Source organism: Sphaerodactylus townsendi, linkage group LG10 (assembly GCF_021028975.2).
Source record: "Sphaerodactylus townsendi isolate TG3544 linkage group LG10, MPM_Stown_v2.3, whole genome shotgun sequence".
Classification (NCBI taxonomy): domain Eukaryota; kingdom Metazoa; phylum Chordata; class Lepidosauria; order Squamata; family Sphaerodactylidae; genus Sphaerodactylus; species Sphaerodactylus townsendi.
The window spans coordinates 77,070,426-77,082,525 of NC_059434.1; the positions used below are offsets into that span (position 1 = coordinate 77,070,426).

A 12,100-nucleotide genomic window follows, 5' to 3' on the forward strand; every position below is an offset into this window, starting at 1 on the left:
TCCAACCGACTATGAACACTCTAATTAGCTTGTAAACTGACTGCTACGTGGCTAGACAACAGGCAGGTTCTGAGCAGAGTGTCTCTAGGATGTATTTGTTTAGAAAATGACTTGAGCATTTAATTCAATTATTATTTCAAGAAACCAGCTCGCTACCGAAGGGCTGTAAGCTACGACAGCAAAGAATACTACATGCGTCTAGCTTCTGGGAACCCAGCTGTTTTCCAAGATACTATTGAAGAAAGCTCCGAAGGAGAAACCGCTCAGCAAGAGCCGGAACACGGCGAAGACACAATTGCCAGAGTTAAAGGTTAGACCTTTGGCACAAATATCCTTGTATGCTCTTAATAGAGCCACTAATACCTCTGCTCTGTTGAGAAGCAACCTGTTTATTTTTGACATTATTCTCGGCAGAGAAAATCCAATTTAGGTTCAAGCAGAAGCACTTAACTGGGTGCTCTTTCTTTTGAAAAGCGCGGCAACAATTATTTGAAGTTATGTTTCTCTAATTATCAAGTGGGGCACCCTAAGGAATGGCCGCTTGTTTAGTGAGATGTGTGCTCTCTTCTGATTGAACCGTCTGCCCTGTCTGTGTGTAAGTGCCCCTCCAATGTTATAATGCGGTGTGTTTGTCCTTTGTATTGGCGAAGGCTTTCACAACCAGATTCAACTGGTTCTGGTGGGTTTTCCAGGCTGTGTGGCCGTGGTCTGGTACCAGACCACTGCCACACAGCCCAAAAAACCCACCAGAACCCGTTTGTCCTTTCCTTTATGCTACTGTGTCTCTGTCCTACCTGGTGCTGATTAAGTCTTTGGGGTCCCAGGGGATTGGTATGTTGTCATTTGCAGGTCAAGGGTTTGGAGGTTTTCATTTTTGGTTGGTCCTGTCGTGTCTCCAGGCAGGGCCAGGAGATTGTGGCATCTGATGGGTTTCTATCTGTACTGCATTACATTGCTTATGCAACTTCTGTTTTTCTAACTGCTGGAATTCTTGGGCTTCTGATGTATTGCTGTTCCCAGACGGGACACCTGGCCAATTATGGGCCTGGGCAAGCTTGACAGAGTATAAAAAGGAGAGCTGCTTCTTAGCAAGGGGGGATAGTAGGAGGGGCTGTTGCTTTTTTCCCTGGGGTTATGGGTGCAAAAGCTAGACTTGACAAATATCCCTGTAGTGTAACCTGCTTGATACTTCTATCAATAAATGGAATTCTGGCGTAGTGGTTAAGGGCAGGTGGATTCTAATCTGGAGAACCAGGTTTGATTCCCCACTCCTCCACCAGAGTGACAGAGGCTTATCTGGTGAACCAGATGTGTTTTGCACTCCTACATTCCTGCTGGGTGATCTTGGGCTAGTCACAGTTCTTCGGAGCTCTCTCAGCCCTACCTACCTCACAAGGTGTCTGTTGTGGGGAGAGGAAGGGAAAGGAGCTCGTAAGCCACCTTGAGGCTCCTTACAGGAGAGAAAGGCGGGGTAGAAATCCAAACTTTTATCCTCTTCTTCTTCTTAAACTAAGTCTTTTTTTATTGGAAGGTCTGAGGAACACGGCAGTTTGTTAAGTCTGAAGCTACTCAGGTTACACTGTTAAGGGCCGGACATGGATCTGCCTCTCTCATGTTGTCCTTCCTTAAGCAGCTTGGTGTAGCATACATGGGCTTATCATCTGATCTCTCTTAACGACTCAGTGAGGGTATATCAGATTGAGGTAGTGCGGCTTGCCTGAGATGACCCTCACTGAAAGGCTGTGGCTGAGTGGAAGAGCCACTCAGAAGGTCCCAGTTTCAATCCCCAGCATCTCCATTAAAAGGACCATGTAGCACATAGGTGTCAAACTCAGGCCCTCCAGGTGTTCAGGGACTACGATTCCCATCAGCCCATGCCAGCAGGGCCAATTGGCCATGCTAGCAGTGGCTGCTGGGAATGGTAGTCCATGAACATCTGGAGGGCCTGAGTTTGACACCTACGATGTAGCAGATGATGGGAAAGAGGTCCTGGGCAGCCACTGTCATCCTGAGTAGACCACGCTGACCCTGATGGAGCAATGTTCTGATTAAGTATAAAGCAGCTGTGTGTGAGTGTTTGTGTGTTTGTGTGTTTGTGTCTGTGTGTGTGTGTATCTGAGTCAGATTTGAATGCTCTTGGTTTCAGTAGCCCAGCCTTACTTTGGTGCCCACCTGTATGATGGAGATAAAGCGACCACACAATCGTCAGCCAAATAAACCAAACAAGGAAATGCCGTCTGCTTAGAGGTTGTGTGTTTGGGGCAGGCTCAGAGCATAAAATGGAGAGTTTGGGGGTCTTGCTCCAAATTGGCTTGATTGCTTTTCCGCCCACTTGATGGGGCTCAGTGACTCATCTGCTGACCCATCCTGCTTGCTTGGTTCAGGTCTTGTGAAACCCCCCCTGAAGAGATCTCGCTCTGCGCCCGACGGTGGGGATGAGGAGAATCAGGAGCAGCTTCAGGACCAGATTGCCGAGAGTAGCTCTATAGATGAAGAGGAGAAAACCGATAACACAACCTTGCTTCGACTGCTGGAAGAAGGAGAGAAGGTACGTTGCTTCTAGCAGTTTGCACCCATTTGCACTCAAGATTCCCAGATCTAAATCTCTCTTTTCACAGGGAAGGGCTCTTCAGCTGGCCATAATTTCAAGTCTGGAAACAAAAGCAGCTGGCCATGTGTTTGGCGCTTGAGATTTCTGAGTATGTTGTGTTTTGCCAATCTGAGAGGAATGGAGCAGGAGTGTTCTTTGCACCCAGGGATTAAAGGCAAGCCCGTGATGCTGCCATGTGCGCTCCCAGTCTTCTGGTCAGGCACAAGTTTCTGCTGCTCCAGAGACAAGGACCAGGAGTAATGGGTTTATGGTGAAGGTAAAGAGATTCCACTTAAACATCAGGAAAAACTTCCTGACAGTAAGAGCTGTTCGACAGTGGAATGTGCTACCTCGGAGTGTGGTGGAGTCTCCTTCTTTGGAGGTTATTAAACAGATGGCCATCTGTCAGGAGTCCTTGGATTGTGTGTTCCTGCATTGCGGGGGGTTGGACTTGATGGCCCTTGGATGGATGGGTCTCCTCCAACTCAATGATTCCGTGCTTCATCTCCCCATCCCCCTTTGGATTACTGGCATACCAAATTCTTCCCAAGTGGGCATTGCAGGGGAAATGGATCATTTGGACCAAAAAGACTGGATTAGGGAGTAGAGTTGCCGGGAAGCCATCTCTTTCTAACCAAGAAGTAATGTCGTTCATTACATTAGCACAAGATTCTTCTCAGGAAGTTCCAGTCTGTCTGTAAATAACAATAAGGAAGTGTTGAGTTAACCAGTTTCCTGGTTCTTCTTTTTCTGGCCAAACAATATTAAATGGAAATTCAGTGAATTTGTTTATGATTATGTAAGGAAGTATTCTTCCTTATTGTGCGCATTTCCACTTGTGCTACTCAGGCATAGGTGTCGAACTCGTGGCCCTCCAGATGTTATGGACTACAGTTCCCATCATGCTGGCAGGGGATGATGGGAACTGTAGTCCATAACATCTGGAGGGCCACGAGTTCGACACCTATGTGCTACTGTATTTCTAATCTCACGGTGATGTCGTGGCTGCCCATACATAGGACTCTCTTTCCCTGGTAGCCCACTGCACACTCGCTCACCTTACTAGCCCACCAGCCCAATCAAGTAGCTGATTAAAACTCTACATGGGCAAGCTTTTAAATATAACAATAAATATAAATATAATGACATGGGTGTTGTGGTTAAGAGCAGCTGGAGTCTAATCTGGAGAATGGAGTTTGATTCCCCACTCCACCTGAGTGGCAGAGGCTTATCTGGTGACCCAGATGTCTTTCCGCACTCCTACATTCCTGCTCGGTGACCTTGGGCTGGTCACAGTTCTCTCAGAACTCTCTCAGCCCCACCTACCTCACAAGGCGTCAGTTGTGGGGAGAAGAGGGGAAAGGAGCTTGTAGGCCACCTTGAGTCTCCTTACAGGAGAGAAAGGTGGGGTATAAATCCAAACTCTTCTTCTTATCTTTAAAAACATCCTTTATTGTTTCTGTTGATTCTATTCTATTGAATCTTCTTTGAATGTGTGTGCATTATTTTAGGAACCACCCTTCGGGGGTGGGGGGGTTTCCAAATCTAACAAATAAATAAAATAAACTTATGATGATGATTTTAATGTTGATTATAAACTATTATTCAGCCACAAGTTGAGATGCGGCATCTCAATCCATTTCTTGGCAGGCTTTGTTTAGTCAGTTCCCAGACAGGTTCTTTAATCCATTCACAAGAGTCTGTGAATTCGGTAGCTTGTTGAGCGCATGGAAAGAATCAAGATAACATTAAGAACGTTTAATCCTCTACTTCGGTTTGTTATTGCACTATAATCCAAATCTCATTCTCAAGATTGAATCCTTTGCATTATGTGAGCGACTGCCTGGAGATTAGCATTATTTATGAGTTTTTGCACAATTCGTTTAACTTCGGGCACTGGGGGAAAATATGGGAGGGGGACGACCAATTTTCAGATAAGCAAATTTAATTTAGATCAGTTGCTAGGTCCTTTGAATCGCAGATGAAAATCTGGTACGACTTTGCTTGTAGATTGCTGGGAATCAGCATGACGTTGTTGAAGAGTCTTCAGATTTCGTTGGCTTTTCTTGAATGTCAAATTAAGCCTGTTATAAATAGGTCTCTTGCGGTGACTTACTGTCTTTTGTATTCATTCTCACTTAGTGTCATTGTGGCTTCCGAGTTCCTTGCGACACGAAAGGCAGAGCCCCCGGTTCTGCTGAAAAAAAGAAAGTCACAGTTTGAAAGGTGTTCCTTGAGCTAGAAGAAATAGTTTCCTTTTCCCTTTTTCGTTTGTCTGGCCAGCATATCTAAATAATATCCTTTGCTTCTGTGGTTTAATTTTTTTTTCTCTGTCAGAGTGCAAACAAACATAAATTATAATGTGGAGCTTTTTAATGGGAGAGTTGCAATTTAATTGATTTAGATTTTTTTTTTCCTTTTAATTTGAAGAGCAGCAGACCCAAAGCATGGGATTTGGCCAGAGTCCCATTGATATGCTCCTTTGTTAAGTACATAATTTTAATGAGGGAATAATACACGTTCACTAAATATGTGGATTTTATTCCAGATACAGCACATGTACCGAGCAGTAATCGTTGTTCAAGGCTTAGACACCAGCTTAGGGTTCTCCTCTTTAAGTGCAAAGAGCACTTCTATGTGATCGATGGATTTACAATGACTGCCACCAGGGAAATACGGGACATTGAGACCTTACCTCCAAAGTGAGTAGATTAGCCAAGAGCTGACAACCTGTTAAAAAGGCAGGAGAGAGAAAAAAAATGTCTGCGGAAATCATGTGCTACCGTGTTTCCCCGAATATAAGACAGTGTCTCATATTAATTTTTGCTCCCAAAGATGCGCTATGTCTTATTTTCAGAGGATGTCTTGTTTTTCTGTGTTCTGTTCGTCGGGCATGCTTCCAGACAAAAACTTTGTATATGTCTTACTTTTCGGGATGCCTTTATATTTCTCGCGACTTCAACAAAAAAAAAACCTCTACTTCATGTCTTTTATTTTTCGGGACGCCCATATTAGGGGAAACAGGGTATCAAAGACATGGGGAATCTTCCAATTTCTGCTGTTGGTGCAGCCTGAAAAACAATGTTGTGCCCAAATGGAATAATATGACATTGGATCTCAGCCCCAAACATACTATCGTGATTTTGGGAACATATTGGCTGTTACTTTTAAAGGTAGTATAATGAATGTGACCATAAGATTAGTTTGGGGGGAGGGGAGCTAGAACGGCTTCAGATAATCTTTGATTTATAGTTTTACTCAACCCGTGGTGTAGTTTTCTTACCATCTGTATTAGAAGGGTTGCCAACCTCCAAGTGGGCCCTGGAGAGCTCCCAAAATTATAACTGATCTTGAGACTACAGCTATCGCTTCTCCTTAAGGAAATGCAGCTTTGGAAGTTGGCATTACTACTGCATAGCAGTGGTGTAGTGGTTAACAGCAGGTGCATTCTAATCTGGAGGAACCGGGTTTGATTCCCCGCTCTGCCGCTTGAGCTGTGGAGGCTTATCTGGGGAATTCAGATTAGCTTGTGTGCTCCAACACATGCCAGCTGGGTGACCTTGGGCTAGTCATAGTTCTTCAGAGCTCTCTCACCCCCACCCACCTCACAGGGTGTTTGGTTTTTTTTGGAGGGGGGGAAGGGAAAGGAGATTGTAAGCCCCTTTGAGTCTCCCACAGGAGAGAAAGGGGGGTTATAAATTCAGACTCCTCTTCTTCTTCATTACACCCTGCCTTCTCCAGGCTCTACCCCCAAATCTCAAAGAAGAGTTGGCAACTATAGAATGTACCTGTGCTATACTTGGTAACTGATACTAACTTTAAAAAAAAATCCGCATATATTATTTATTCTCATTTCTCCTCTTTCTACAGTGCATGTACCAGCCAATTATACCCTGGGCACGACAGGGTCCCCGAAGTCATTTAAAAGAACATGCAGTATTTTTTGCATATGAAGATATCAAGGAGGTGCACAAAAGACGATACCTGTTACAGGTGATGAAATTAGTTCTCCTCCCCACCACTGGGAAAGTCTTTATTTGGGCATTGGAATCACCTTCCTGTGCACTTAAAGTGGAGGAAGGTACTACATAAAGAAGTCTATATATTTTATATCTGCATTCCAGAACTGCTTTTGTTTGGAAATCAGTGAATTTCATTCTTGTAAACAGATTGACAGATGTAACAGAGATAATTTAAAAAATAGAGATTAAAAATGTTCACTGCAGATTCAAGCAAAGAAGAGGCCACAAATTGTTCTCATAGTTGGATTAAAAACAAAACAAGAACCCTATCGTGGTCTTTCTAACACGCTGTTAACAACTGTTTAAAAAACTTGTCATTTCTTTGCAGCCAATTGCTGTTGAAGTGTTCTCGGGGGATGGACGGAACTACCTTCTCGCTTTCCAAAAAGGAGTTAGAAATAAAGTCTACCAAAGGTAAACTCTTTCTCCGTTGTGCCTCAAAAATATTGTACAAGAAAGCTTGTGTCAAAACCCCAAAACAGGCTCCCGAAGAAACACAGCAATCACGGCGTAAAATAGTAGGCCCTGCCGTAGATCAATGACCAATTAGAAATATCGAAAAGAACGGATAAACATATTTTACAGTGGTTGAAGTTAACTCAGCCCCACCTGTGTAATTTTGAGATGGCACTAATTATTCCATGTAGTAAAAGTCCTAGGGCCCAGTGGTGGCGAACCTTTGGCACTCCAGATGTTATGGACTACAATTCCCATCATGGGAATTGTAGTCCATAACATCTGGAGTGCCAAAGGTTCGCCACCACGGTCCTCGGCTAACAGAAGACATTGAGAGCCTTGGGGCTTGAACCTGGGACCGTATGTCTGTGAAACAAGTGCTCTTGTCACTCAGCCACAGTCTTGCTCCAACTAGGAATTGTTCAGTCAAGTTCTGTGCCTTAGAGGAGGTAGGACGGTGAGGGGAGGGGGTGGGGGTGTGCATAAGCACAGCAAAAGAACAAAAACCCTGGCTTGATATCTGATTGAGTTTAATTGCACCTTGTCTGAACAAAGTCTGATTGGTTTGCGTATTTTTATTTCCTTACCATTATCCTCTTAATTTTTGAAAAGGTTTTTGGCCGTAGTTCCGTCTTTGACTGACAGCTCAGAGTCTGTGTCTGGACAGCGACCCAACACCAGCGTAGAACAAGGGTGAGCATTTGCGCTTCGTTTTATGCATCGGATTTGGAAGTAAATAATTGTTCTAATTAGTGATCAGCTTTGTCAACATAGTTTGAAACGTTGAGCCTTCTGATTTGTTTCTCTTTCTTCCCTGTATTTGATGTGCATATTCCTGAGTAATAAGTAAAGGGAAGTTGCAGAATGAGGAAGACAGAAATATACATATAATTCTGATTCTTCAACATTGTATCAGCAACAATAAGCCTGTAGAAAACACCTGAGAGGATTTACCTTTCTCAAGGCTGTCCAGTGAGCTTCCTTAATAGGTAGAGTTTACCCCTGGTTAGCAATTGAATGGGAGACCACCGAGGAATCCTGGGGTTGTTGTGCAGAGGAGGGCAACGGCAGACGATTTCTGTTTGCCTCTTCCCTTGAAACCCTTTGGGGTTGCTCTGAATCAGTGGCAACTCGATGGCACTTTGATGGTACACAGAGGTTTGGATCTGAATTTCCCCTCTCTAAATACCATACTCTGGAGCTTCTAGATTTGAAAATGTATATGTTAACTATGAAGTACATGGTTTAATATTTTCGTATCAAGACTAGATAGAGTGAGTGAGTGAGTGAGTGAGTGAGTGAGTGAGTGAGTGAGTGAGTGAGTGAGTGAGTGAGTTCGTCTCTGCCTCGCTCGCTCGGCTCGCCTGCTCTCGCTCACTGCTCGTTCTGGTATTCTACTAAATTGGCATGTCATATCTTTATGTAAGAGGTCTGATTTAGTGGCTTAAAACACAGAAAACAATCCACCTCACATATATTAAATTCGGTGTACATATTGCAGAAATACTGACTCTTTCTGATTCTCTTTAGGTCTGGCTTGCTGAGCACCCTAGTAGGAGAAAAATCTGTCACACAAAGGTGGGAGGTAAGCTTGAATGGCATCTCAGTTTTCCCTTTCATATTCGGGCATGAATTCTTGTGTCCGCAAGCTACATTTCGCTGCTCTACACCCTGTTTAAAAAATAGACAAGTTTTAAAATATTAAACAAACCTGAGGGCAGCCTCACTAGAACACTTTAAAATAATAAGGATTTAGAAGCTGCCAATTTCTTATTAGAAAATGAATTGAAACGTTTGTGTGTGTGTTGTTTTTAATCTCTACAAAGAGAGGTGAAATCAGTAATTTCCAGTACCTGATGCATTTGAACACGCTGGCCGGCCGATCCTATAATGACCTCATGCAGTATCCTGTTTTCCCCTGGATTCTTGCAGACTACGATTCAGAGGTAAGCACAAAATCGTCTTGTTTTGTACTTGATCTTGTTGGAAAAGTTCCACCATTCATAAAAACTGGGAAGCCTAACATTTGACAGTTAAAACTAGCCCCCAGATTAGCTCTAGGAAAATGCTTGCTTAGTTTTCTTTAAAAGCATGATGCTAACATCTAAGCATTAGCCGTGACCTAAATTTTAACACCATAAAATATTTAACAGCTTGACGCTTGATGGGGAGGGGGGGCCGCATTCATACATTCATTCATTCATGAAATAAGCTCTTTGAAAAGGCTGCTGGGTTCCAGTGAAATAATCACCAAGAAGTTATGGTATATAATCTGAAATTAATTTTTCCAAATCACATATTCCATTGGGCTTGGAGACTGAACTCCAGTTGTGGCAGGAGATGATTAACATTTCTCCTAATGCCTGTTTAAATGTTATACCGCTGAGATCAGAAATGTGGATGCGCGTTTAAAGGCAGAGACTTGGATAGACTGGCAGTGGTTTGTAAGCAATGAGACCAACAAAATGTCTGCTCTAAATGAAAATAGGGGAAAGTTGTTCTAATCTGGTGGAGCAGTTAGCTTGCGAAGGGTTTTTTTTTTAAAAAAAAAAATCAGGATCTAGAGACAGTGAACAGGTAAGGCACAAATACAATTCATGTTCAAGAAATTAGTAATCGGTTTAAACTCCATTTAAGAACCGGCTTTCCTTTTTGCTTGGTTAAAGGAGCTGGACCTGACCAACCCCAAGACATTCAGAAATTTGCAAGCCAATGTAGCACAGACCTAATTTTAAAGGTTGGTTTCATAGTGATAAGCAAGCTTTACAAAGACTGGGAAGATCCTAATGGTAAGTCGAGTGCATAAGTGTGCAAGGGATTCAGCTCTTCCTACTAGTGTAGCGGTAAACATGTTGATTGTGAAGACATTAGAACAGTACATACCAATTGATCTAACCATGCAATGCAATGCATTTATTGCAGTCTACTGACCCAATTACATATAACACAAACAATACTGATAAGGTGAAAACTTACAGAACAATGGCCCTCTTTTCTGGTGCTCGCAGATATTCACTTTCAAACCACTTCCAATCCGCTTTGCAGCTGGATTTTACTGGGCAAAATTGCAAACAATTGTGAAAGTGGTTTGAAAGAGCATTATTCTGCATGTGCGGAAGGGGCCTAAGCAAGACATAAAATGTCTGATCCTTAATGCCTCAGAAAGAAACTTAGCCACAGCCAAGCTAGCTATTTACATAGAGAATACTTTCTTAGCCAAAAGGCTGAGAAGCGATGCCAAGGTAGTTCTGTTGCTCTTACTCTCTTAATCAGTATGGAGGGCGGTTGTCTTTCCCACCTAACTGGCAATGTTTTCACTGTTCTTAAGAGAGTGAACAGCATGGTAGCAATCTGTGTTCCTCCATACCATTGCCCTTAAACCCTTTTAGTTGCAGGATCTGCCAGCAACCCAAAACTCCGTTCCTCATAAGGACCACTTTTACTTATTTTAATAGTTAGTGTTCTCTATTATTTTATTGTTTGTAACTTCCAGTCTATCTGTAGATGCTGGAGAGGGCAGGATCCCTTTGCCTATAAAAGCTACGTGATGGAGGAGGAATTTGAGCAGGCATAGCTTATTAAGCAAGGACAAAACTTCCTTATATCTAGATCCCTTATATGTTTGGGGGAGGAGGAGCTTTTTTGGTCCATTATGTCAGGGCCTCCCTCCCTCCCTTTTCTTCTCTTCCTCTTCTTAAAAAGACAGCCTGATAAATGGTCGTTGCACCATTTGCTTGACACACCTTGGAAATAGGTTGTTATTTCATTGTAAATCCCATACTATTCACTGCAGGCTGCTGCTGTAAGGAGTGAGTCAGGTCTCCTTTTTTTATGGCAATATTTTTATTGAAAGGTTAACATAAAGAAAACACAGAAACATATATTATGGTATTATATAAAGAAGTGAAACAGTAGTAAAGGAGATTTCTCCTTTGTTGCAAATATTTCTAGTTACGTCATCTAGACTGAGCCCCAGTGTTTCCAGATACCATGAACTAGAGCCATCAGCCCTGCCAGCATGGCCAGTTGGCCATTCTGACTGGGGCTGATGGGATTTGTAGTCCATGAACATCTGGAGAGCCGCAGGTTGCAGACTCCTGCCTTAGACAAAGCAGGTATGGATTCTTTAGCTACAATAGAAGAAGGGAAGTTTAGTTAATTATTAAATCATTAGAATAGTAGAAAGAGAAATATCATAACAATATTCATGTAATAAATACAAATCTCACATTGTTGTTAATATCTTCTTATTATTGGATCATTTTGGTATAGAATGGGTCTGCAACCTGTGGCTCTCCATGGCCAATTGGCCATGCTGGCAGGGGCTGATGGGAATTGTAGTCCATGAACATCTGGAGAGCCACAGGTTGCAGACCCCTGATACTGTATTACTAGATCCCATATTTTAGTATAAGAGTGAGTGAGTGAGTGAGTCAGATGTCCTGAAGAAGGCTTCGAATTGTCCTTCTTGGAAGGTCCCCAAGAGCCATGGCACACCCACTCTGATGTTGTGGCAGGTCTAAGAGCCAATGGGACAGCCCTTTGTTTTGTTTTTGGTTGAGTCTCTTCCTTTCTGTGGGAACTTTAAACCACATCACAGTTCGTAATGACCTGAGCTGCCCAGCTTCATTTAGTCTGAGGTGGTTTCTGTGGTTCGCCCATCTGCTCCTGTTAACTTGGGCCAACTCGTTCAGTCACTTTTCCTCTTTGATCTGATTCCCTCAAGGCTGCACATCCGGCCCAGGCAGTCTCTGTTCTGCCAGTTAGGAAGAAGATAGCTGGTTTATTGTTTACTTCTGGAGTTTTGTCTTATGATTCAGTTGAGGAACCTGTGCCCTAAATTGTCTTAATAAACCCATAGAAGCTTGGTGGCTTTCAGCAATTTGTGGAAATAGTTCAACCCTACATCCCTTGATAGAAACACTCAGTGCAGTGGTGGCGTAACTCTGACACTCAGGTTGACTGTTTCCCTATCAGCCCCTGCCAGCATGGCCAAATGGCCATTTGGCCATACTGGCAGGGGCTGTTGGGA

At 43.1% G+C, this 12,100-nt stretch overlaps 1 protein-coding gene across 1 annotated transcript in view; it reads left to right on the plus strand.

Annotated features, from left to right (window-relative positions):
• Positions 1 to 12,100, plus strand: part of WDFY3 (WD repeat and FYVE domain containing 3) — a 156,257-nt gene that overhangs the window by 118,813 nt on the left and 25,344 nt on the right. Inside the window, 11 exon segments of the mRNA XM_048508758.1 lie at positions 142 to 310; positions 2,385 to 2,548; positions 5,139 to 5,195; positions 5,198 to 5,296; positions 6,461 to 6,583; positions 6,941 to 7,026; positions 7,681 to 7,761; positions 8,599 to 8,653; positions 8,895 to 9,014; positions 9,735 to 9,815; positions 9,818 to 9,857. Of these exon segments, the coding sequence (XP_048364715.1) occupies positions 142 to 310; positions 2,385 to 2,548; positions 5,139 to 5,195; positions 5,198 to 5,296; positions 6,461 to 6,583; positions 6,941 to 7,026; positions 7,681 to 7,761; positions 8,599 to 8,653; positions 8,895 to 9,014; positions 9,735 to 9,815; positions 9,818 to 9,857 (1,075 nt within the window).